General features: G+C 41.7%; 3 protein-coding genes across 4 annotated transcripts in view; 1 reads left to right on the top strand and 2 right to left on the bottom strand.

The window, feature by feature from the left end:
- LOC116318596 (SLX4 interacting protein) overlaps positions 1–18,741 on the bottom strand; it is a 34,893-nt gene extending 16,152 nt beyond the window's left edge. Inside the window, exons 1-4 of one of the 2 annotated variants that reach the window (XM_031737656.2) lie at positions 18,571–18,741; positions 18,256–18,336; positions 8,532–8,621; positions 8,106–8,232 (exon numbers count right to left, since the gene is read on the bottom strand). In XM_031737656.2, coding sequence (XP_031593516.1) covers positions 8,106–8,232; positions 8,532–8,621; positions 18,256–18,288 — 250 coding nt within the window. In that variant the 5' untranslated portion in view covers positions 18,289–18,336; positions 18,571–18,741. Of the gene's footprint in view, positions 1–8,105; positions 8,233–8,531; positions 8,622–18,255; positions 18,337–18,516 lie in introns of both variants that reach the window. The other variant, XM_039621578.1, reaches the window with a different exon arrangement.
- A 262-nt stretch (positions 18,742–19,003) lies between these two features.
- mkks (McKusick-Kaufman syndrome) lies at positions 19,004–21,507 on the top strand. Its single transcript, XM_031737635.2, has 4 exons — positions 19,004–20,057; positions 20,264–20,445; positions 20,771–20,881; positions 20,979–21,507. Exons 1-4 carry the CDS (start codon positions 19,031–19,033, stop codon positions 21,405–21,407), a joined length of 1,749 nt encoding a protein of 582 aa, XP_031593495.2. The 5' UTR covers positions 19,004–19,030; the 3' UTR covers positions 21,408–21,507.
- A 2,618-nt stretch (positions 21,508–24,125) lies between these two features.
- srd5a2b (steroid-5-alpha-reductase, alpha polypeptide 2b) lies at positions 24,126–26,147 on the bottom strand. The gene is made up of 5 exons (XM_031737686.2): positions 25,798–26,147; positions 25,071–25,234; positions 24,865–24,966; positions 24,640–24,790; positions 24,126–24,532 (listed from the first exon to the last, which is right to left on the bottom strand). The coding sequence occupies exons 1-5, from the start codon at positions 26,070–26,072 to the stop codon at positions 24,466–24,468; spliced, it is 759 nt and encodes a 252-aa protein (XP_031593546.1). The 5' UTR covers positions 26,073–26,147; the 3' UTR covers positions 24,126–24,465.
- Between the last annotated feature and the right edge of the window lie 1,130 nt (positions 26,148–27,277).

Genomic DNA, 27,277 nt, shown 5'->3' with positions numbered 1-27,277 from the left:
AAATTATTTACTATTCCTTTAACGTGGTTTGCTGTACTTTAAGTTCTAGTCTTTTCGGCTTAGATACAATGCGCATGAGTACAGAGCCGAAATGAAAAAAAAGAAAATGTCATTGTCCTTCCTACTGACTACACTATACTGGGTGCACATCTCTTTGACGGAGGACCTACGTGCTGGTGTTATCTTTAATGTAGGAGTACATATGGTATTGATAGTGCTCTCACTAAATTGTCTTTAGAGTTTCCACCCTTATAAGACTGTTCCTTTAGAGTCTGGTGCACATAAGGTATGTAATGATAATGGATAAGTCAACAGTCTTTAAATAGATTGCCATTAATCCCAATGGGAAATTGCATTAACACACAGTTTGGGTATGTTGAGCATGTCTGTATTTAACAGCAGTATTTCTTTATTAGGAACAAAATCTAATATTGTGTTTTTCCCTAAATAGCAAAGGAGCAAATCATTTATCACCCACTGTGGAATGCTGATCTGTATCTCCGTTTTGTTTTCTCTGACTGCTCTTAGTCCATGAGGAACCAGGAAGCAAGCATCTTTCTTTGCACTTTCATGACTCTTTGTTTTTGGAGGCTCTGATTTAGCCCTCTTAGCCACTTGTCTAGCTGTACAACTGTTCTCACTGCTTTCCCTTAGTGAGTTGAACTTGCCAATTCCCAGGACAAACTTGACAGGGATGTCTGGACATGGAGTTGGGAACCAGTGCAACGCCGCGGCCCGAGACATCAGCTGTTGCTCCAATGTTGAAACGTCCTGCGCAGCGCAGAGTTGCTCTTGGCCCTCTGCCCAGGTTCTCTCGTGCTAAGCTTACATTCATGTTTCTCTCTCACAAACAGTTTGCTGGTGCCTCCTCTGGGAATAAGTGGCCCCTTTTTGTGGCAACTGTGGCCCACAGTGGTGCAATACTCAAATCTGCAGAGCAGAGACTTTAAAAGGTTTCATTTGTACTTCCTTAAAAAGAAGATGGCCTTGCTTAATTGTTTTGAAATCCAATGCACAACAATATTATGACAGGTCAAATCAAACAATAAACAAGCCAGTATGCCATGTTTTTAGAAATGTGGTAGATAATATTTTAACCTCTTGTTTGGAGAGACTTCTGCCATCTTGTAACATACCGCAGAACAACTGCAGAAGAAAGACCGATGCTAGAGTGCTCTGCTTTCGAAACACACATACACACACAGTGCAGTTTTCACCACTTCCTGGGAAAACAATGAGAGGAAAGAAAAGTCAACAAACCAGAAGGCGTCCAGAGTGAGTAGGACAGTAAAATGGACCAGACAGGAGTGAGAGGCATTCAGACCAGGGTCAAAGGTAAGCACCCATGGAAAAGACTTGATTAACTTCAGTCATATCCTGAGGAGATCATTAAAACACCCATAGAAAACACAGCCTACTTCATCTCACCATCTGCATTTTTGGCAGCCTGTCCTGTGGTGACGAGAAAAACTTCAGTTTTTTCTCTCTGTGTTTACAGACTCTCAATTTACTTGATTACCCAAAACTTCATGAAGTAAACCAATATTGTTACAGTAACATAAAAAAGGAAAACTATAGCTCCATGAGAAATCTTTCAAAGCTAATCTTCTGCTGTAGGATACAGATTTCTTGTGTATGTGCATTCTTGACTGGGTTTTGTAATCTGATCTTCATGTGGCTGATGCATCCTTGAAACCAATTTCAACAGTTTAACAAAGGTTTCATGTAAAATTCAGGCTCTTGAGAAAAAAAAAAGAGCTGCTTAGTCAGTCAGTTTAACTGTTTCAACTCAAAATGAACAGAATTCTACAGGCCGCAGTATTATATGTTTAAATTACGCCTGCACTGCCTCAAAAACAAAAATCTGATTACTGCAGTGGTTGCAAAGGCACCGATTTCCTCCTCTAACCTAATTTCTCTCATTAACGTACAACTAATGACTGCATGTCAGGAGAACTGTAATTCCCACGTAACCTCTTTACGAACAGGAGTTGAACCAGCAGGACACTCAGACACCAGTGCCTGAGAATCCTGATCTCCTGACATCTCTTCTTTGATGTAGACCCCCTCCCTCTGTCCTCAAGTGTGGGTGGAGAGTCAAGGCTTAGTGCGCGAGAGTGGGGTGGAGTGTTGAGGGATGAGAGCGCACGAGGAAGTTACCCATATGTAAGTGGGGGCTTTCCTGGAAGGACATGACTCTGTGTGCAACTGTAACTACGGCCGTAGCAGAGAACTGTGCCTTATCATCCCGCACAACTTCCACCTGAAACAATATTTGCACATGAGTGTTCAATTTAACATTTGGGTGACCCCTTCATCGCAGTTACAAAATACGCCGCAGCATGGTAGCTCAGGCCAACCCATAATGCAGCATGTGACTAAAAGTGGTGGGGAGCATTTTGAACTGCAGAACAATTACCAAAGGGAAAAATATATTTTTCAGGAACATAATCTGATGAGAGACATGAAGTCACAATACAAAATGTCGTGTTCAATCATCATTATATCTTAAGTAGCTCGCGAGGTTACAAATTTCCCAAAGTGCAGTCAAACAGAGCATTCAGAGTGAGGAAGCAATCTGCTTAATCTGCATTTAAATAAAATAAGTGCATTTTGGGGCTTTGAGTTATGCAAAGTGCTCGCTCTTTAAAACCAGGGCTAAAGTCTCATTGAAAGTAGCCTCTGCTAGTTGGAACCTCTACCACTGTTTAATGATAACAGGAAGGTACAAAGTGAGTGAGTGAAAGAAAAAAACTGTTTTCCTCTGACTGGTTCTGAATCTTATTATAATCTGTTGTAAATGGTTAAATGATGCATCACTACGTAAACTGAAAATGGTCAGCGTGCACTAACCATAGTATTTGCTTTTGTTAAAGCCATTGTGGGCTTTTCTGATAACCTGTGTTAGAGGTAGTGTAAGGTAATGTATTGCTGTAACTCCACTTGTGCAACAAGAGGAAAAGTTTAAGAGCGGTCTATGACTTGTGGGAAGTAGATATACACATTACTTGGAATTTGTTGCGTAAAAGAGCAAACGTCTTACGCTAAAGTTCAAAGATCTAGTCATAGTCTAGAAATTTGTCATGATATGCGGTCTTATGTAAATGTGAAAGTTATACTGCTGCAATTTGAATGATTGTGGATTAACTAGAAACTGTTACTTTATGTAAAATTTGAAAGTGTAATGCAATATTGTTTTCAATTACGACCTCAGCAGTGTTGACAAAACACAGTGCATTAGGCAAACTACTATAGTAACACCTGTCCGTGAAGAAAAAAAAAAACCAACCTCAAAAGCACGTGACATAAGCCCATTTCTTTCAAAGTGAAAGGGCACGAAACTGCTGTTCTCTGACATGTTTTAGTAATGCCTGCAACAAGGCATTCTGGTCAGGCTGAACACTTAGCATGAGTTCAACAGAGTGTGTGTGTGTGCCGTCTCCCACACCAGATTGCGGTAAAAGGGAACAGTCACATGAATGTGATCCATGCTCAGGCTCAGACTCAGGCCCTAATTATATGGGAAAAGAGTGTGGTGTGACAGCTATGGTGGGGATTGTGGTTGTGTCCTAAGAGACTACAGCTGACCCTGTGGAGAAAGTGAAGCAGGGAAAGTGGGAAAACATAAAAAGACAGCATTAGGAGAGCAAAGAAGTGCAGACATGGAAGGCAGAGAAGAGGCGATAATAAATATAAATGCATAAAATGTAAGGGGAAAAAAAGAAAGAAAAATAAGAGAAGTGTGCGTGTTTGTGAAAAATAATAGGTAGTGGGGTTAACAATGGAGTCGGACTGTCCTATGTGTTGCTGCTGAGTAAGGCTAGAGGCTTAGAGAAAGGATTTAAAGAGCCACAGCAACACCACAAAGCACCATGGGGAAGGGGCTTGCCTGGCAGGGGCCAAGGGAGGGAGAGCAAGTGGAGAGAGAGGCGGGCTGGCTGGAGCGGCTACTCTGATCAGGATCCATTTCCAGCCTAGGCCTTGGAATTCCTTTGTTCCTGTCACAGGTCTCCGTTTCCCTCTTGCCTTAATCCCAGCCTGCCTCACGCCCAGTAACATAGAGCAGGGCAGGTAACTAAACCACACAGGCATGCTTCTCTATTTACAGACGAGTTCCCACATAATAGATGCTCATATAAATAGTAATAGCTGAGGTTGCACTACAAACCAACAAAGTGTGTTAAAAATCAGGCTGTCACCACTTAATGACATTTGATAAAAAGTCACACAGTATCACAGTACGAAGCAGAAAGGTTTGCATCCAGGCCGAAAACTCTTCAAAATGAACCCAAGCAACACGTGCACTGCTTTGTGTATCGGCACAGAAAATGTCACATGCTACTACAATCCTATCCTAATTAGAAACTCACTGTTGGGCTGTAGATCTTGAAATGCATGGTTAAGTCAAACAACAGTTAAATCAGAGCTGAGTAAAAATGAGCCATCTTCCTTCTTGTCCCTGAACATCCTCCGCATTCTTTATTGGAAGGGAGATGGTCATTCGTAAACACATTCTCCAGCGGTAAAGCTATCCAGCAACACTTGTGCTTTTCCCGCATTGGCCGTGGCCAGGCTGCCTTAAGCCCCCTTCATAGGCCTGCCAAAAGGAGTCAGTGGTACACTGTGCAGCACTCGCAAAGCCCTCTCCCACGGCTATTAGTGACCATTCATCTGGGGAGCCTGGGAAAATGCCTCTCCAGCCTGCCGTGGCCATGGGGAAACAGGCTGGCAGGTGTTCCCTCCCTCTAAGCCCTGGCACCTGTGCAGGGAGAGGAAGAAGGAACCAGCTCATGGGTTCAAACTGACTCTAGGTACCATTTTTCCAGAGTGCCTCTAAGTCCTCCGACTGGTAGCAGGACTCCAAATGCCAGGTTAAACCACACCTGAGCTCTGCCTCACATGGACAGATCAGTGTGCCTATTTCAATACCAATAGAAGACAAAAGACATCTGGCAATGTACTTTGGCAATTTGAAATGGCATGTTAACTAAACCCATGTAAAATGGGATTTCTCAGTTTACACTATACCCATAGACACATACACATTGCTATTATGGTCTACAAAATCAATATTCTCTTGAGTGGAAACAATATGAGGCAAGAAAGTGCAGGATCATATTTAATCTGGTAAAGGAAAAGGAAAAGGAAATACAGTAGGTGGTGTATGGAAATCTTTTAGACAGTCTGTATGTTTTTCCAAGTCTGTATGTTTTTAGACAGCATGATGATCAAGATATTAGCATCTGTCATGAATTTTCATGAACGTTATTGTGGATAGTCTTTGTTGTAGCGTATAACCACCAGCTTCTTTACTCGGATAACATTTTGAATGACAAAAATGTCATTCAAAACACAGAGAACATATTATGCACTCATTTTCATTACTCAAATATCATCTTGCATGACAAAAATGTCATTCAAAACACAGAGAGCATATTATGCACTCATTTTCATTGTGTAATTACTCTGAGAAATGTGGGTGTGTTGAACACGGTCTACCAGTGAGAATGCATGAGGCCTCACTCATGCTCCCCTTCCCTGGACTTTTAAAGTCTACCATGTCCATTCTGCAAGTCCAGAGCCAAAATGCTTGGTGGGAAAAGTTCCCTCTGTTCATCTCTCTAAAAACATAAATAAATCACATCACTGTGAGCTAATCACGAAGTCTCAAGTAGCCTGTATAAAAAAAAATGAGAGGGGTGGGGGGCTGACAGTTGGAATTGGCTTCTGCAGCTGAGATTTGTAGAAATGGCTTAGATTTATGTTGACAGAAGACATGAGATAAGCCGCTCTCTGACTTGTTCACTGGGTGCTATACACACACATATGCATTCAGCACAGCGTACATACATAAATACCATAACTCACAGAAAGAAGTCCGATACAGACACTTGTGCTGAAGAGTCTTGGAATGCTAAAAGCTGTTGATGGCTCATTTGAAGTGCCAACAGCTGAGACTGTTACACCGTTCTTACTGCTGTCTGTTGGCGGAAGTCCCTGTGATTTTACACTGGCACCAGCTCAAACGCCGCCTCACACAAGACCCACAAGCCCCCTCCCACACCATCCCACACATAGCGCAACGGTCCATCTGCCTATTCTTGGCCTAGACATCAGTACTATCCTGCCAGACACCTTTCTCTATATGCAACTACATGCATGCGCACATGTTTCATCGCATGTGGCTCACCCTTTGATATCCAGGACCAATACTGCTATCAAACATAAAACAAACCGATGCAAACAGGTCCTCTGCTAAAACAAAAAACAATCTCTCCAACAGTCTGAAAGGTTAATATCTACCTCCACTGCTGAATGGACATCATCAATACTTAATACCTACCCTGTGGTTTGCTGGGTTTCCCTCCCTAAGCCTATAGTCTGTCCTCCCCTTTTTTATGGCTCCTGCTTGCATGCTCACTTCTCACAGTCACAGCCTCAGTCTTTACTGCTCAGCCACCTCCCTCACTTGGGACAATGAAAAGCCCAAGAATGTCATTACACTCACTTAAGACCTTTAATAGGACTAGAGAACATGAACTGTGTAGGCCTGTTTGAGGCACTATACCTTTTCATGTTGTAAGAGGGGAAAATTCTCTGATATGGTATGGAGTCATGTTCCACTGGTTACATTCTTTGTGGCGAAGCTGCAAGGAGCTTAATCATTTTTACATGCATATTTCACTGCTGAAATACTGATAGTCCCCTTGTTCACACTGTAAACTGTGCACAACCATGTAGTGTGTGTGTGTGCGTGCGCGCACATGGAGCCTTAGTCTACGATCACCATCATTAGACATGTCTGTCTCTCGTCAGTCTGTCATGGGAAATATGAGTCAGGCTTTTCAGTAACCTTACACTGTCAGCCTGTTCACACCTAACCCAGGGGGAGGATATGTGTCTCAAACACACTCTACAACTTCTGATTCACACTCTTTCTGATGCATATGAGCACCTGTGTGCACGCACTGTCGTACTATATCGAGACTATATGGACATAAAGTCGAAAAATGTGTACATACACACTACGTGTGAAAACTATGAAAAGGTGGTAGGACTAAGTGTGTGTGTGGGTGTGTGTGTGGGAGGTAGCGTGAGAGGCAGAGCTACAGCCGCAGGAGAAACTTTATGGGGCCGACTGCCCTGTAATCCCACTCTAACAGTCAGGCTTGCCCCGCTGAGAAAGCCCAGTTTAACTGCCCTTAACTGCTACCTGTGACAAAACCTGTCTGTCTTACAACACGCAGCTGGAGGTTCCTCTGATGCTTTATAGGTTTATAGTGCTTCAAAGGCATGCATGTGGATGGCTGGGGGAATGTATCTTTTCTGCATAAACAGGGACGAACCGAATTGACTTATGTAAATTTGTGCATAATTTATTGATATTTACTGTACATACTTTTTTGTGTCACAGCAGCTGGTTTTTGATGTTATCGTTTAACTACAGGTGCAGATAAACTCAGACTAGCCAGTGGCGCATTAAACAGAATGATAATAAACGTTAGAAGTTATAATGAACATGCATCTTGCGCATACAAATGCACCTGAGACCTGCCAAGTCAAACACCACAACACAATATAAAAACTCCTATCAGCTCTAGCATTCACAGGTCACACCCTGGGCGTAGAGAACCACCAAGTCCCGACTAGTTCTGTTGTCTTTTCACCCACTCAACAAGGTAGCCGTGAAATGCTTTCCTGTAACTTCGTTTTGTAACCGAATTTGCATTCTGCGTACAGATTTCAACAGTCCACCTGCTTGCGCAAAGTAACATCTCTGCTTTGTGTGAGTAAATGTTGTACTGAGTTCAAAGCCAAAGTAAACCATTTTACTTATCCAAGAATTAACGACAGACACGCCTAAGAGAAGGAAAGGGAAGACGTAGATGACTTCATCAGAATGAGCAACAATGATTTCAAAACAGAATAAATACAACTGGCGCATGACAATTAAAACCAATGTTGGAGGAAAACGACTGAAAAACACAGTGTTGTGCTAAATAATGGATCTTAAAGCACTAAATATATAAACTGATAAACACTGGACTATTTGCCTCTAGAGAAAACAATCCAGTATAACAAGGGTCAGGATAATGGGGTGTTACCTTTCACAGAAAAGGCTGAAGCTGATGCCAGCTCCTTCTTCTGTTTGGGCTGCCTTCTACTACGAAGGAACTCGGTATACTGCTTAACCCTCTGGTCCACAGAATCTTGAACCAGGGTTGTAACCTCCTAAAAACACATAGTTAAGATAAATAACGTAAACATATGTTGAATTGGTAAGAGAACACAAGTTTCAATTTGGCATAACAAGTAAAGTTTAAAGTTCAGAGGCAAAGATGATTACTGAAATTCCACATGTGGCTGAGGGAGAGATGGGAACAGTTGTCCAACAATGAAAATAGATGAGACTCAGAGTCATTTTAGATTCTACGCTGCTGCTGCCTTTTGAAAAGGTCTCCAGCAGGAAAGAAGCCATATATTCCCTTTCACACATAATAACAGCCACGCCCATCTCCCCGTGTCTGTACCTCGATGTGGCTCGTAGTGAACCAGCTAGTGTCCTCTTGGCCGCCCAGGGATAGAACGTGGAGATCCACCAGCACAGCATAGTTCCCACACTGTAACACAAAGAGGAAGGATAGCCACAGGTTGCTGAGGGGCATTGAGCTCACAGGCAACAAAGGGAATCAAAGTGCGGGTGATTGACAGCGAGACAAACCACAACGACCCCCTGTGTCCTCAAACATCACCCCAGGCCTCTCACAGCAGTCCGCTCCCTCCTTTTTCCTCTGTCTAGCCATCTCTCTACCAATCTCCTTACAAAAAGTATGGCCCCGTCTGTCTCCTCATATTTCCCCTCACTCAGCGTAAATTATATCTGCAATACAGTGCCTGAAGACACAGTAAGCTGCAGGAAAATCTAAAGAAGTACCACAAAAATGAGGATTATTATCCCAGTTTGTATCAGAGAGGTAATAAAACTCCCCAGCTCTACCTTGTTTTGTTTTTTTATTGTTGTAGAAAGAAAAGAAAAGACCAGCAGGGTGGATTCCTGAAGCACTATGTCCTTGTGACAATAAGCAATAAGGGACAAGGAGGCCAAGAGTGCCGCTGCTGTTTAAGTTGCTGTTACATCTTTCTCAAGCTAGCCTGATTATGGTTTACACATGAGTGCAAAAGCTGCCCTCTGCAGAGAGCAAATGGATGTGAGTCTCGTGTGAACTTAGCCTCTCCATGGTCAAGGAAGTAATGGATGGACTGAGACCACCCACAACATGACACAGTGGAGCAGCGAGTACTAAAACCCAGAGTGATAATGCGGCAAAAAGCATTCATGAGAATGACGGTGCAAAAACACTAAGGTCACGAAAAGCCAAAACCAGACACTGACCTGAGGATCACATTGTGGAACTTGAAGAGTGTGTAACAAGAGAAGGATCGCTGGATCATTCAGTAACAGGGGAAACTGGTGCACACTGAAAGCTTTGTTTTTAAGCAGGCACATCCTCTGGGCTAGTGTTAAAGCATAGTATTATAGACAAGATGACTAAACTCTACAATCCAGCATGCTCTCAGCATGACGTGAGAGACCTCATCCCGCAGGGTTATAACCGTCTACTAATGTTCTAACTCTGGACACAAATGTACACTTCCCACCTCCAAACTTTTTCCAGTTGTCTCTTTCTTTTGTTAGTTAGGACTTAGCTTAGCTTGCTCATTAAAGTACTGCATTGTTTCTCAACTGGTAAAAGTAAAGCTTGGCTGTGAACCTTTCATCAAATGTTATTAAAGGCTACATGTGAGCAAATCAGCCTGCCAAATACTCTGCATTATTTTCCCCTTGAGAGCATTATCCTCTCTCATTCTTTCTGTATTATAATAACTGAAGTGAAGCTGCTTTCTTATTTCCACAGCTAAACGAGTGCAGAGGGTGCCCCCACATGACTGATAAGTGAATCTTTCTAGTTGGTTTTAATCTCAGACATGTCTTGTAGTATTGAGTATGTGCAGCCCTACAGCATTAATGCATGCCAATTCATGTTAAACTACTAATGCAAGTCTAAATGTTACAATATATTTACAAACAGAAAACTGTTTAAAAAATAAAAAGAGAGTGTGCAAAAAATACAGAAAGGTTCTTATACAATAGCATCCTTGCACAAAGAAATGAACCCCACGGACCAGAACGGAGCCCCATTTAATGCCAGCTCCTCATGTTTAAATTGTGTGCATGTTGCCTGTCAGTATCAGCTCGTCCCTAAAGATCAGCATTCTCTTCATCTTTTGACCTTTGTCTCACAGTTGCGCACCGATGACTGGTGGCCTCCTACAAATACCCATGTGTGGGAAAACCTAGCAACAGAGGGTCAGACCCTGTCAATCAAAACACAGAGACCAGCTAGTGGAGATGACACATGCAGACTCGATTTTTTGGGTATACTGGTTCCTGACTTCTAAGACTTAACTCTTTTCACTGCGTACAAGTTACCAGATTATCCAGTCTAACCACCCTTTGATCCTTATGATCTTTAGTTTTTACTGACAATGTGCAAGACAAATGTTCAGTTGACACTTGTCAAAATTTTGGGGGCTACTGGACTTACAATCATTGAATTAGATGGTTAAAAATCACACAATCTCATGTGTGCTGGCAGAGACTGAACCTGACCAGTGGTTATCTGTCTGCCCAGCTGTGTTTACATCAGTAAGGGCAAAATATCATGCAAACTTTTTTGCAATCACAAAAAAGGGTGATGTCACATTAATTTGCTAAAAATATGTAGTCAGTATAGGGTTCAGAGGGAGATCGTTATAGAAAAGCACAGCATTGTAAATCCCCTGACGTGGTTTCTGTGCTTCTGAGTGACTGTCCTTTGGGCTGCAAGCCAGACAAGTATCAAGCTTTAGACTAACTTCTTTTTATCACATTAGAACAGCAGACAAGGCTCGACTGGGAATTGGAAGTTAATGATAAACACTGGTCTGCCCTTATACAAAAACAGCATGTGATTCTGCCAGATTCTCGGAAACGGGGGATTTTTGTCAGGAATGCAAACTAATGCAATCACCCTAATGAGAAACCAATTAATTTGCCCAGCAAAAGTGCCAGTTTGGTAGAGAGACAAATTACCTGCAAAAGTATTGATATCTTGGCCAACACTGTGCTGCTTGGGCACTAGAGCTACTAGGGCTTTTTACAAGGGACATTTATGTTGAATGTGGCAGACAAGACAAAATAGCAGCAGAATTTGGCATTTAATTTAATTTTGCACAAAGGCTGAGAGTACAATCACATCATGTGGCCTAAATTTGTCAACTCCCAGCACAAAGAGTGACCAGTACATCTCTTGGCTGAAGTATGCCACAAACTATAACCTTCGTGTATGTTTATCTACTGCTCTTTTTAAAGTGAGATCTTCGCAAAGAGTAGTATACTTTTTAGGTGCAGCGATGAAACCACAAGTTTTCTCTCTCTCTCTCTCTCTTTTTTTTGAAAACACAGTAAAAGGGCAACAGAAAATTTTGCATCACCCCGTCAGTAAAAACTCCATATTTTATTCTTTCTGTGACACAGTTTCTACCATGTCATACTCAGGACCCTAAGGGTTTCATTAAATGTGACATATTCACTGATGAAATTGAAGAGCTATTTTACGTTGTGACACATTTAAGGAAATACTCAGAGCTTCTGTCACTGTTGTTGGAAAGGAGCAGTTTGATAAAGGGCCAAGTTCAAGAGGAAGTTACTCTTTTCATACATACTAAAGTGGGCCAGCACTGCTTTGTTCTCTGCTTTGCTCGGGCTTTAGAGTTATGAACAGAGGCTGAAGGCTGAACGAGAGGCGGCAAGAAGCGCTACTTAATCCCAAATCCTTTATTGTGCCATCTTTTGTGGTCTGCTGTCACATATTGAATAGATAGGACCGAGTCTTCCTGCAGGCTAAGGCTCAGCTTCTCTGTCCCAAGTCTCCCTGCTTCTGAACCGATAACTTGCGTGGGGGGAGAAAAAGGTTAAACCAAGAGAAAAAAACAAAAAAAGCAGACACTAAACCTGCCCACAGTCCACAGCACAACACAAGAAAGGTCCTCTCTATTTTCCGCCTGTAAATAAACACATCCCGATGACTCCTTTACTTTCTCTTGTCTGCAGAGCTCTGGTCTATGTCACTCTCAGTTCCCAAAACACTCTTTACCTTCCCTTATCTCTCTCCCAGACCCAGCTCTCCAAACCTCCCGCCTGCACTGCTCAAACTTGGGCACGGAGCCCAGCTTCACCCGCCTCCCCACCTCGCTGCCCTTTGCCATTGCTATCGCAGTGTAAGAACCAGACCTTCTCAGACTGCACTTAGCTCAGAGGCTAACACTAACCAGCCACAGATGTTTACATTGGGAGAGAAGGGGCAGCAGATGCGGTCTCACTCAATAAAACTTGCATCTATCCCAACTCTCCCTTTGTCTCTCTCTCTCTTTTTCTGACTCTTTCTGCAAGTCTGCAAAGCACCCTGGGGAACTCTTTAGATGTGTGGGTGTGACAACTTTGGCTTTATTTTCCTCATTCCCAGCTCTCTTTCTTTGTGCTGTGAGTCACCTGGGTTTCCCCTCATAAAAAAAAGCAAAAAACACACACAAAAAACTGTTTTCCAGTTTTTCAAACCACTGGCTACTTAACATTAACATTTGAGACTTGATTATTCCCAAGGCAAATGTTATTTACAAACAGTGCACCCTAGTGTTTTGTGTGCAAGCCTCCCTTCATTCCGGATGAAAGTTAGCACACCTGAGCTTCCTTTATTTGATGATAAAAAGAGACACAACCCAGGGGAGGAATTCCAGCAGCAAGAACAGACAGGAATATCTCCAGGTAACACCCGGCAAACAAAGTGCAGGCAGACACATCCCTGAGAAATTGGTAGATAGACAGAAATAGCAAGCTGAGAAGCATTTTGCCTCATTAGGAGATGTGATTTCTGTACTGCAATGTAGGCCAGTTTTGAGATGAAAGCCTTTTCCTCTTTTTTTATCCTTGTCACTTTCTCTTTTTGAAAATGGAAAGTGTCAAAAATGTTTCCAACAAGAAAATGCAATCATTTTTGTTCAGAGCCACGATGTGTGGTCTGTTATGAGCTCATCTGCAGACCAACAATAACACTAAACAGCACATAAACCTCTGACATTAAACTGCTCTGTGATAACTCAGATCTTTTATTCCTTAAAAAAACACTTTGGTCTCTGTCTCAACTTACTACATTAGATGGGTAAAAAGTTGGTGGTGTATGCTCTTAATAGAAGGCAGATTGCAGGGCTCTGTAGCAGTAATGTCCTGGCAGACACAGCATGCACTTGAGTGGATCAGCCTTTTAGCCCGCAGGGCCTTTTCGGGAGGTCTGAGAAGTGGCAGGTCACTATATGGTCTAAGCCTATTTAAGAAGGAGCATACCAACACCTCCTGCAGTTCCACAGACCACGGAGGGAGCTGCTTTGAAAACATCCCAGCAGAAAGGACCATAAAACACCCCGAACAACCTACTGAACATGGCCCGATGAATCCAAGAACATAAAAATCATAATTTCAAATAAACCTTATTCTCTGTGCAAGATGGCAAACACAATCAGCAACATCTGTAAAAACAGAAACCAGGAGATTTTTTTCTCTTTATTATTCTAAGAAGTTAATTCAGTCATTAAGAAAACATGGTGGCAGAGCCTTGAATGCTATTGTTTGGTCTGATCCCTTCTAACATACTTGTTGTGGTTAGCTGGTTAAGCATGGTAGAGGCTGTGTGGATTTTCTCAGGCAGACTAACACAACAGTATCATTATGTGCCCAGTGGGAAGGAACCTTCCGTGAACCTCCAGGGTTTTTACTCTCCCACATCCAACCAAGGGGGGTGGTGGGGTAGCCTGTATGCAGGCATGCATATGAAACAAATAAAAGGGAACGAACGCAATATCTGGTCAGCTAGGCACACATGGCATTACGGAGGATGTGAGAGATCAGCGAAAATGTCTGCAGCCCCTCATCCAAAACTCTCAATAAATGAAACATCAACAAAAGAGAGACCAACGGCTTTCCCTGCACTTAACAAAAACATCTGATGTGCATTATTTCTGTCAGAGCAACAGACTGAGGATGAACAGCTCGGATTTTTCATAGAATGAGTTTCCTCTTCGCGGTATGGTTATGCCCATTAACAAAAGGCTCTTGGGAAGGCATGAGATTTCCAAAAGGTGACCAGAAACTCCAACTTTTTCTAAAGAATGAACCACAACATGGTAATGTGGTGTTACAGCAGTTGAAACATGCATCTGTAGTGCCCTCTAGTGGACAAATAAATTGCTACTTAGAGGGGAAAAAGAAAGACAATCTTACATCAGAATATGAATACAGCAAATGCTAGAAAAACAACCACATGCTGTATTGCTGGGTTGCATATTTTCCAGGGCTGCACGAGAGCTTTTCAAAGGTTTAGCGCAGACCATAAAAACTCATGTCATTTGCTGGAAGTAGTTTGTGTAGCTGTTCTATTATTTGGACGTAGCACAAACACAGAGAGCTGTTTATCATGACGGCTAAAACGTTTGAAAAGAAAGCATATTCATCTCGTCGCTTGGTACCTTGTGTGCATCTTACGTCAGAAAAATGCATTTTGTGGTGAGTGAAAAACACAAAACAGCTTCTTCAGCTTCTTAGAAGCAAAATATTTCCCAAATACATATGGCAAGTACTTGTTGACAAGACGCTGAAATAAGCTATAAACAGTTTTATAGCCCTGAGCAAAGTTTACTGGGAAAGGCTCTCAGCAAATGTACTTCAATTAGAGTTACAGACCCAATTCCAAAATAGCTGGGACACTGTATAAAATGTTAATAAAAGCAGAATTCATTGATCCTCAATCTCATAATCCCACATTTTATTTACAAGAGAACATGGAAAACATACCAAATGTTTAAACTTGAGAAAATTGTAGTACTATTTCAAGAAAAAAAACCAAGGTCATTTTGAATTTGTTGGCAGCAACATGTCTCAAAAAAGTTGGGACAGGGCCATGTTTACTACTGCGTAGCATGTCCTCTTCTTTCAACAATGTAAACATCTGTGAACTGAGGAGACCAGCTGCTGAGCTTTTAGGAAAGGAACATTATCCCATTCTTATCTGATACAGGATTCTAGTTGCTCAAAAGTCTTGCGTCTTCTTTATTCTATTTTTCATTTTATTTTCTGCCAAATGTTTCCAACTGGTGAAAGGTTTGGAATACAGCCAGACCAGTTCAGCATTGGGACTCTTCTACTGTGAAGCCATGCTGTTGTAACAGATCCAGTACATGCTTTAGCATTGTATTGCTGAATTATGCAAGGCCTTCCCTGAAAGAGACATCATCTGGATTGGAGCGTATTCCAGATGTGTTAGCAGCCAAGCCCATAGGCATTAATGCACCATCAGAGATGCAGGTTTTTAAACTGAGCGTTGATAAGAATTTCAAACTCTGATTTGTCTGACCACACAACAGATTTTTCCTTCCCACTGTCACCATGTACTTGCTCACAGGGGTCGTCTGATTTTACCTTGAGGCACAACTGCTGTTGCGCAGTTGAACATGGGAGCACAACGTTCTTTAATTTAACAAATATATATTATCTCCTAGGGCTGGACTATATCATACCGTTCACGGTAATACCGGTGTAATTTTGGGCAACGATAGGAAAATTAAATATCGCGATAGAATATGGATAAAACGCGCATGCGCAGTGCCTATGTTTACATACGCACATGGCGGCGACGCAGAATGAGAAGAGCGAAAGTGGATCGTTAAATGAAACGGATGAACCAGAATCGGTTTGTAAAAATGCTGCAACTTCAGTGGTGTGGAACTGGTTTAGCTTTAGTCCCTCAGATATGCAACAAAGCACTATTTTTGGTAGAGCACGCTAGCGGGCCGTCGTTATTACTGTGTTGTTTGGAAAATACGGCACACTTAAAATCAATCATTTGGTTTTCCTGAAAATTGACAACGCCCCTTATAATCCCGTGTGCCTTATGTATGAATTCTGGTTGTGTTTACTGACCTCGAAACGATTTTATGTGGTACACGGCGCTCAAAAATCTGTCAAATGTTTTAGTACGACTTTGCTAAGCTACGAACCTGCACTGCTTGATGGATTGTCGGAGCATTACGGCTATCGTAGGCAGGAGCCTCGCGGAGTGATACGTACTGTGCTTCAACATAATATTACCGTATTGTGTGTGTATAACCTCTTTTTAAGTTTTGTGGATATTATACATGGTTATGCTGAGGATATGTGGGCCAATTTCCACTGGAAATGCCTTTTGGTTAAACTGTCAGCAAGGAATTTGCATTTGCACTGTTACATTTTTATATAACTTTAATGCACATAAAAAACAGCTGCTTGTTTAAGTGAAAATACATTGATGGGGTTTTTTGCACTAATAAAGTTGTGGAGTTGTAAAGTATTTTGTCTAGTGTCAATTATATCGTCAGTTATATCGTTATCGCAAATTTTCAAATGTATATCGTGATAAATATTTTTGGTCATATCGCCCTGCTCTGTTATCTCCTTCTTATTTCAGCTGATCTCTTCAGGCACTCCCACAACTAACCATCTGCCTACATCTCACCATCTCCTTAGCATCTTTCTCTGTCACACCAACCATCTTCATGTCTTCCTTCACATTCATTCATTCATCTTCTCTGTATATCTATTTTCATCCTGCCTGGGGGCTCCATAGCAAAAATCCTTTCCTCAACATATCCACTATCCATCACCTGCACACATGCACAGCCTTGGCCCTTTGTGTCTCCAAACCACTCTGAGGTGTCCCCCGATATGCTCATCTCGAATTCTGTCCATCCTGATTAGTACCAATGTGAACTTCCTCAATTCGGCTTCCTGCAGCTCCTCCTCCTGTCTTTTTGTCAGTGCCATCTCCAAACCATACATCATAGCAAGTCTTACTACCATCTTGTAAACTTTCTATTTCAGTCTTGCTGCTATCCCTCTGCCACAAATCACCTCTGACCTGCTCCATTCTACCTGCACACTCTTCTTCACCTCTCTTCTGCATTGTGCGTTGCTTTGGATGGTTGTTCCCAGATATTTAAACTCATGCACCTTCAGTAACTCTACTCCTTGCATCTTCACCCATCTCCCTCTTATTCACACACAGTTATTCTTTCTTGGTTCTAATGAATTTCATTCCTCTACTCTCCTGAACACACCTCCATCTCTCCAGGTTCCACCTGCTCCCTACTCTTACTAAAGATCACAGTCATCTGTGAACATGACAGTTCACTGAGACTCCTGCCAGACCTCATTTCAGCTGTCCATCACAACAGCGAAAAAGGATGGGCTCACTTATACTGCACACCTCACTATCATCTTGGTGTCCTCATATATGTCCTATACTACCCTCAAATACTTCTCTGCCACTTCTAACTTCCTCATGCGATAACACAGTTCCTTCCTTGGCATCCAATCACATGCTTCCCTCTCATATAGATATCCATATGCCGCCAAAGGCAAGTCATTTGAACCAACTGCTTTTCCACTCTTCATCCTCTTGTAGCTTTTTCTTCAATACAGTAATGCACCTGTAAGTTGGCAAACCAACAGGTGCATTACTGCCACCTAGTGGACTGGAATGTGGACAGGAGACTAGCATCAATCATCTAATTCAAGATATTTAAATAAAAGCTTGTTTAATTTCAGTAACAAATTCCTCAATGAAAAACTGTCATTTCTGTTCTTGAATAAAGCCACTGATTCTCTTCTTTCTCACTCAAACTTAATGCAAAGGATTGATACATGTTCAACAGGTTTTGGTGGATTACATAAATGCAGAGACCTGTTCGGTGTTTGCCTGTTCTAGTGTATGGTTTAGCCTATATGTCCTATTGTCAACAAAATAATCAACATTTCTTCCTTTGGATTCCTACCCTGCATTCTCTTCAAGCCTACATTGTTGTATAGATTTCTTCCTGTGTCTCCTGTATCCCAGTAATGAAAACAGTACAGCTCATACTGCTACAAATTTTCCGCAAATGAGTCTTACGATAATTTTAACTTCTTCACAGCTGCCCTCACTTCCTCTTTACTAATCATCTGTACTTCCTGAGCCACACTCCCTTCTTTACCTCGTTTTATTCATTCATCATCAACAAATATAATATACAGTATGTTAATTCAACACAACACCGCACGAGTTTGTGTAGTGGGTATATCGTTTCACTTACCTTAATGACAAGTTTGATAGGAGCCATTCTCATGAATTCAGTTAGCTTCACTAGAGTAAGTGCACGGTGAGCAGCTATTAGCTGTATTTTTTGAAGACAACAGAGACAGATTTCTTTATTAGTTACGCTCGTGCGACAAACTGCCACCGTCAACAATTACAAAAACATAACAAGTGTTATAATAAAATAAAATAATAACATATAATAAGTTCGTTCGACATAAAACATATACATATATTAAAGTTAACCAGGACTTCATACCGCCAACAGTTTTGAATGTTTCTTGAACAGCCAGGCGACCGGAGATGACGTCACCTTAAATTTGTAGTCCAATAACTGAGGGCATTGTGAGTGGGACGTTTCACTGTATGCCTTTTGTATAAAAAATGATAATAGAGATGGACAACTACTCTTCTACTATAAAGACTCGTAAATTCGCTTTTAGTTTGTTTATTCCTTATGAAAAGCCGGTACTAGAGGCAAGCGACGGTTTCTCGAGTAGGACCGCAGCTGGGCCAAGCGCTGTGTTGCTACCATGGAAACGAGCTGTGTCTGTACAACGCCTTTGTCAATCTCTTAAACTATACACTGTCAAATTACATCTAAATATGTATGGCATCAAACGTTAGACCCTACAATAAGGTAGTAATGGTTTTGGTTGGATTTAATAAATTAATCTGCAACTGTTCCCCGTTCTTTTTAAAAACAATTTGGTCAGGCAATGCTACGAGCATCACTATTCTATCATTACTAACACTTATTCCTGCCGATTTCAATGTCGTATGTTGGTATTGTCTACCTCAACAATGTTAAATCTGCTTCGGTCATGTCTCGACTCAGCAAGAAATCTCCATCTGTTTGCACTGATATGCCACTGGACAACACTGATATTTGCAGCAAGCTTCAGCTGCTGAAACAGATACTAACGTCTTGTTTTGGTCCCACAGGTAGACTGAAACAAGTTCACAACAACATTGGAGGACACGTCGTGACAACCTCTGCCTCCTCGGTTCTTCTTTCATCCGTTTCCTCCTCGCAGTCTTTTATCAATCTCATAAAAACCTCCATCCTCAACCACGTCTCTCGCTTCAGCGACTGCGGTTTGTTTGCAGCCATCTTATGCCTTTCTCTTATTGAACAAATCAAAAAGTCTGCTCTCAGGGAAAGCGTGGCTATCAGAGTGAACAACTACCTGCTCGCTCTGTGTACCAGCTACCTTCAACGAGAAGACTCTGGTTGTAGAGTGAAGCTCGACTTCTGCAGCACTCAGAACTTGATCACGTTAGCTCGCAGTGTTATCTGCAGCAAACCCGCATGTGTACTAACAGAGCCCGAGACGCTTCACATTAGCAAACTGGCTGTGCAAGCTTTTTTGCTCACCGTTCCCTGCAGCAGTCCAGGTATAGTCAGTTTTGGCAGAATAGTGACTGTTCCTGTAGAAGGCCATTCTGTGCTAAGCTCTGAAGTGCTTCCAGGTTTACTGGTGGAGATGCCTGATGGCCTGAGCGAGGAAGACAACTTTTTAAATCCCCTCAGTGTTGTGCTTTTCAGTGCATCTCTTGCTGGGGACATTTCTGAACTAGGAGATGGAGTAATTGAGGCCCACCCGGATGTAGACACAGACTCACAGATCCTGGGTCAACTTCTGGAGCTTGGCAGACAGGTGATTAATGATGAAGTGAAGCTCTTCGTGTGCCAGAAGGTCATCCACCCAGTTTTGCAGCAATACCTGAGGAGTCATGGTGTCATAGTGGTAGAGAGACTGGGAATTGCTCTTATGGAACCACTCACTCAGCTGACAGGTAAGCTCAGATGCAGGCTGCAAAATCATGCCATACATACAAGCACCAGTTAAACACCAATAGCTTTATTTGTATTTCAAGTCAACTCATTGCACTACTGTAATAATCTATCTACTGTCCAAGTGGAATATACTTTGTGTTGTATTTATGGTGGGGGTTTTTTGTTTGTTTGTTTGTTTGTTTTTTTGCATACCTTTTACAAATAGGGGCTCAACCTGTGGCTACATTACATACCACAATCCCACCCAAGACCTACGGAAAGGTGAGGGATCTCTGTATAAAGCACTTTGGATCCAAGACAATGCTGCATTTACTCCCTCTTGGGGAGTCTGCGATCTGCACAATGATCCTCTGCCACAGGAACCAGACCATGTTAAATGAGCTGAAGGTAAGATAAAGTGGGTGTTAAAGCTGCCCTGTTGGCTTCTGGAGTTAATGATGGATGGGAAGACATATTGCCTGAAACAATGTAGATTCCACTCATAAGACTCCCTATTGCTAAGATTTACAATTCCTGCTGTATGTTAGTTCAACAAATGAGAAGTCAGTAATGGATTTCCACACAAAGTAAATTTTTTAGTGTTCGTCCATTGAGAGATCAAATTTCTTCAGATTTAAAAAAATATATGTTTTTAATACAGAGACATGGAATACCCATTATTGTGATGTAAATGTGACAAAGTGGTCACTTTGTGTGTGTGTTTGTGCTAAAGGTGGTGTGCCAGACGGCAGAACATGTACTGAGGCTCACTCTAAGGGAACCATTTGCCTTGGTTGGGGGTGGCTGTACTGAGACACACTTGGCTGCTTATGTTAGACACAAGGTGAGATCCAGTATTTGGTCTTCACTTACCCCAGTTTTATTGATTTCACATATCTTTCACAATGACATGCCTTCATGATGCCATGTTTTTTTCTTAGAGCAAGAGTGAGGTACCAGAGACTGCATCAGTATTAATGTGCTCACAGACAGAGTACCTTCTTGGTGTGGAGCTTTTCTGCTGTGCTCTGGAGTCTGCAGCTGGAGCACTGGAGCATGATGGTGGCAGTTCTTTAATTGATCTGACTCACGCTCATCGCTGGATGCTCCCTGCAGATGCCATCAAAGAAACCATGGAGGACAGTTTGGGCTTTTGTGGCTGCGGTCTGGTACAAAGTAGCCCAAGTAAGAAGTGGACTTATCTAAACACTAAATATTCGGATTTCTGTCCATCGCCCGTGTTTAGAGACACTCGTGTGCAGCCACATGTACTAGACTCCTTCACAGCTAAACTCAGCGCATTGCAAGTTGCTATAGAAACTGCTAATCTTGCTCTGGATGTTAAATATATAATTCAAGATATGAATTAGCAGAACAAATATTTTGTGTAGTGTGGAATTCTGGTTCGTGGGGTTTAAAATGAGGACTGAATGCTTCCTTTTTGGTTTCAAATAAAAAAAACAAAGTTTAGACAGTAGGGAGTGGGAATGTCTTATTTTTGCATATCATTTAAAACCCATGTTGGCACTGGGGTACATTAGTACATTCTGACATGGGTAACTTATATCTGTGAAGGCAGCATTAATCCTTAACTACACTGCTCAAAAAAATTAAAGGAATACTTTGAAAACGCATCTGATGTCTCTGGGGAAAAAATCATGCTGGGTAATTATACTAATATGGAATATACTAATGTGTTAGCAGTAAAGAGATACCATGTTGTTGGATGGAAACGAAAATTATCAACCTGCAGAGAGCTGAATTCAAAGACACCCCAAAAATAAAAATGAAACATTGATACTTCAGGCTAGTCTATTTTGCAGAAATGTCATTAAAGCAACTCAAAGTACTAGTAAGTAGTTTGTGTGTCCCCCACATGCCTGACAAAGTCTGCATATGCCCTTAATGAGATGACGGATGGTGTCCTGGGGGAATCTTCTTGCAGATCTGGACCAGGGCATCAATGAGCTCCTGTCATTAGAGGTGTTCCCAGAGGTGTTCTATTGGATTTAGGTCAGGCAAGTGTGGGTGCCAGTCAGCAACATCAGTTACTTTATTCTCTAGGAACTCTCCTTACTCTCACCACATGAGGCTGGGCATTGTCATCCATCAGGAGGAACCCAGGACTCACTGCACCAGCATAGGGTCTGACAGTGGGTCCATGGGGTTCATTCTGGTACCTAATGGCAGTCAGGGTGTCGTTGGCTAGCCTGTAAAGGTCTGTGTGCCTCTCAGTGGATATGCCTCTCCAGACCATCACTCACCCACCACCATGTTAAAGGCAGCATTACATTCTCCACGGCTTCTCCAGACCCTTTCACATCTGTCATATGTGCTCAGAGTGAACCTGTTCTCATCTGTGAAAAGCACAGGTCACCAGTGGTGGACTTGTCAATTCTGGTTTTCTATGGGAAATGCTAATCTGCTCCACGGTGCCAGGCATTGAGCACAGGGCCCACTAGAGGACGTCAGGCCCTTAGACCACCCTCATGAGTATCCTGCTGGAGGTCATTTTGTAGCTCTGGCATTGCTCATCCTGTTCCTCCTTGCACAAAGGAGCAGATACCGGTCCTGCTGATTTGTTAAGGACCTTTTACAGGCACAGTTGTCCAGCTCTCCTAGAGCCTGTCTCCTGGAATCTCCTCCATGCTCTTGAGACTGTGATGGGAGACCCAGCAAACCTTCTGGTATCAGGTATTGCCTTGTGCTACCAGTAGTGACTCTGACCCTAGCCAAATGCAAAACAGTCAGAAAAGATGAGGAGGCAAAAATGTCAGTGTCCTCCACGTGTAAAACCATTCCTGTTTTGGGCTCTTCTCATTGTTGCCCCTGTAGTGCACCTGTTGTTAATTTATTAATACCAAAGAAGAAACTGATGAAGATTAACAACCCCATCTGCTACTGGACTGACCAGCTCAATATCCCAGAAGATTCATTGACTTGATGCTGTATTCTGATTTTTAAAAGTTTAATGTTTTGGGGTTTTTGGGAGCCTTGCAGTTAGGTCCATTAGTTTTTGTAATGCTGCCTCTGTAAACCAACAAAGTAGATTTTAAATCAAATGTGACAGATCTGCATATTTTCAGCTTTAGTTCAAGAGGTTATATATACTTATATAAAATTGTAATTATAAAGATTGTTTTTAAAACTTGAATGAAAATTCTTTGTAGCCAGTGTAGTCATTGACTGCTTGAAGTCTAGACCTTATGGACAAAGCCTTTTGAAAGTTGGGATAGTCTTTGAATTTGAACTGTGGCTCACAAACAGTATTAGGTAACATCACTAGTCTGCCAGGCCTTCGGGGCAGCCAGTTCCTGCTTGTTTGTGGGACTTTCTGCCTTCAGTCTTGTCTTCAGTAACTGAATAGCACACTTTGTTGGGTTGAGATCAAGTCACTGACTTGCCCATTGAAGAATATCCCATGTCTTTGCCTTGAGAAACTCTTGTCTTTCTTTGGCAGTAGCCTTTGGGTTATTTTCCATTTGCACTGCGAACGGGTCTCCTATCAGTTTTGCAACATCTGGCTGAGTTGGAGCAGAGGGTACTGGCCTGTACGCTTCACAATTCATCCTGCTACTTCTGTCAGCAGTCACATCATCATTAAATACTAGTGGCACATTTCCACTGGTGGAGAAGTTGTTTTTCTTAATCAAAGAAGGAATTTGCCATCACATACTGTAATTGCCTTCTGTGGGCTTTTTCATTTTGCTGGTACATTCTTAAACAGAGAGGTTTTTTTTAAATTTATACTTTCTTTTTTTATATCAGGGTAATGATGGCCTCACTTGCATCAACATGTCTTTAGACCTCATGTTAAGTTCCAATGTCAAGTTCAACAACTGGATGGACTCCAAATCTCTTATCTTTCTCATTTGTCACAGAATAATGACAGAACTGGTCTCACCTGGCCAACTGAAACTGGCTGTCAGTTAAGTTTCCAATTACTTTCACAACAACTGAAAATGGTGGGCTATGGTCCTATTGCTGTAAGACCATTTGAAACTAAAAGTTCATCTTTTTTGTTTAGTTTTAATCCCACTCTGATGGTCTACAGAGACAAAATTACAAAAGCTGTGACATTTTCCCCAAAATGATGGCACCAGCAGTTTTGAAACAAGATTGGTAAAATTGGTAATCAGTGGATTCTTACATTTGATTTAATTTTAAACAGCATTCCTGACTTTTGGAAACTCGGTTGTTTGAGTATCAGTAATAAACAAGACAAATACATTTATTAATACATCATGCATAAATTTCACAAGCTGCAAATACTATTGATACACTTCACCTCGGCACCTTTTTAAATACAAACACTAACTAAACCAAGCTAACTAGACTATTCCACGTTAAGGCCTCACTAATAACAATGTTGTATAACATGTTATAGACCACAGTAAACAGTTTTTTGCAATACATGAACGTTTTCCCTCAGAAGATAAATGGAACTAAAGCCTTTCGAAACTTGGGATAGTCTTTGAATTTCTCAAGATAAAACCTGCAACAGAAGAAACAATAATGGTTTAGAAACAGCATGTGAGTAAAATCCATAGTTGACGGGTTAGTATTTGTGTCAGGACTCCTTCACATCAATATCTTAGGCACCTGTGATGGTAGTAGGCTCTTGGTCCAATGAAGCAGAGGGTGAACAGAGCGAATGAAAGTGCTGGAAAAGACCAGGTGGCTACAGCGTACCCAAACCACTCCACAATCTCCCCTAAGTAGTTGGCACCAGACACATATTCAAACAGACCTCCTGCAGGAGATTAAGTAGACTGCAGGTTAATACAAGCACAGTGGGAGTTTGCTCAGGTGTAATCTGTCTCTTACCAGTAGGAATCTTGTATATTACTTCCTTTGGTTTCCTCAAGTTGCGTAGAATAAAGTCGCTGTGAATATTAATGGCCATGCCGATGTAAAACAGCAGTAAACCTGAAAAAAACAACAACAACAAAAGAATTCTCAGTATATGAGACATATAAAAAAATACAATTTGATTCTGACTTTCACATCCAAAGAGTAAATATTCCACTTACCAATTTTAAAGCAATAACCCGTAAACCACTCATCATCAAACTGGGCACAATGCAGCAGGTAGTGTCCTTGCAGGAAACCATTTAGAGAGCAGAACAAACCCGCTGCCACCATCACACTCAGCGGGAAAGGCTTTCCTCTCATCAATAGCGAGTACACAAATGTTCTATGATTGGGGAACAAAATGGTAGATGCAGCAGGGGTGGCGAAAGAAGGGGATAATGTTGCATTTTTTCCATGCTGGTACATGCAGATAAAGCTGTGTTTTACAATCCACCGGATTGGTGAAAGGTGAAAACTAAAATGGTGCCACTAAGCTCCACTCTTCATGGGAGGTTAGGAAAGCATTCCTCAGAGTGTTGTTTTGAATTATAGCAGCAGGAAAAATCCTTTTCAAACCTCCTTTTGTTTTTTTGCTTTTGTTTTTCAGGTCCCCATCTGAAATTTTGTCTCGTGCTTTCACAAAATGTCTCAATACGTAATGTACATCCAGCAGCTAAAAGATGGTTATGCCACATCTTTGTTGTTTTATGTAAAATAGAAAAGACAATCTGTTAGAGAAGAGGGATTTTAACTTTCTTTCTTTTTTTAAAATAACATCAAAGTCGATCTCTGATGCTGGAAAGATTAAATAGGATACACACACTGTTTACTGGCATGAATACATGTTCCCTGTTCCCCTCACATGCATAACAAATGGCACAAACCTGGCTTGTTTTTTGCTTTTACCTTTGAAAGTAGTGCACGCAAAAGGTCCCTAGCAGCATGTACTTCCCCATAATTGTGGATTTGTGCGTGGTGAGTATTAAAAGTAGAGGGATGATGAAAGCGGGCATCTCCTGAAGGAACCAGGCTAGTCTAGCAGGAACCGTTCTAGCAGGAGGAGATTGTGCCATGTAGCGTCCATAGGAGCTCTGCGACTTCTTGTGATAAACCAGGTGCCAAACTCCTGCCAGAATGAGTCCACAGCCGAGAAAGCTGACCAAGTCCTGATGGCAGTGCATCCCAGCAAGTGTTCGCCTCAGCCGGTAAAAGCTGCTGTGACCGTTTCCACTCGCGAACTAAGCATATGTATGAAGCTCAATGGATGTAAACCGCCTTGCAGACTCCTCCCAAAGTAAAGAAAGAGGTGTGTGTTTTCATCAGCCTGTTGACAGGTTGAGCTTTCAGAGTGTAGGTACAAATATTGCTCGAGGCAATGTCTTCATTAGCCTTTTCTGTCTTGGGAAACATTTTAATGTTAAACTGTCACATTTCCAAAAGCTGTAACACACATGAAAAGAGTCACCACAAGTTCGTGTATGAGAGGTAACCAAAGTGCTCAAAACCACTACTGCTTACAGATGCACACGGCAATCCCTGAAGGGCACTCCAGTTATGTTGCTCTTCTTGTATTTCCGAGTGATATGTAAAAGGCATGAGAGTAAATTTTCAGAGTGCCGTAGCTTTAGAGTAAGAGTTTCTCTCCTACTAAATACCATCAAGAGAGTGCAGCTGGCACAGGAGGACTGACTGAAGTCATCAAAAATTCATAGTAAAGTCAAAGTCCAGATTATAATCCTGATTATAGATTACATAAATGTACCTAGTTTCAGGGTTCAGTGATCAGATGACATATATGATATGAATTTGCACAAAAAGTTAAGTTTTTTGGTATGTTCAACTCAGTATGAGTATAGTACTGAAATTAATGATTTGAAGCATTCAGCCTCAATAAAACCAAGGACTGTGTGTGAAATGCACACAGTTAGGTCACTGTTACAGAACATAAGAACCTGTTCTTTCTGATCTGAAAACATTCAGATCAGGAAATGTAGAAATGTAGCAAATGTAGAAATTTGATACGTTTCCCTCATTTTCGCCTGGATTCTAAATACATGTGAAAATGTGGGAAAAATATAAAAATTCAGCATTCTGTGCAGCACCATTTAACTTGTATTGTCTTTGATGTTCATTCCCCAGTAAACATACTGTGTAAAAGTATCAAACCACCCCTCATTTCTTTACACTTTGCTAGGAAAATGGGAAATAGGTGCAGCAATGAACTGAAAGGTGCAAGCATACATGGAAATACAGTTTATATCTCTGTCAAATTTTCTTGTCATTTCTTTAAGTAGTCTTCAAAAAGTGTTCTCCAAGCTTCTTTCATATATTCAGCCAAAGAAATGTGGAAGAATTATGCGTATTTCTGACAAAGTGCCTATAAATA

This window comes from Oreochromis aureus, linkage group 13 (genome assembly GCF_013358895.1).
Source record: "Oreochromis aureus strain Israel breed Guangdong linkage group 13, ZZ_aureus, whole genome shotgun sequence".
NCBI lineage: Eukaryota > Metazoa > Chordata > Actinopteri > Cichliformes > Cichlidae > Oreochromis > Oreochromis aureus.
The sequence above is the reverse complement of the archived record's forward strand: the minus strand, read 5'-3'. Positions and strand labels throughout refer to the sequence as shown.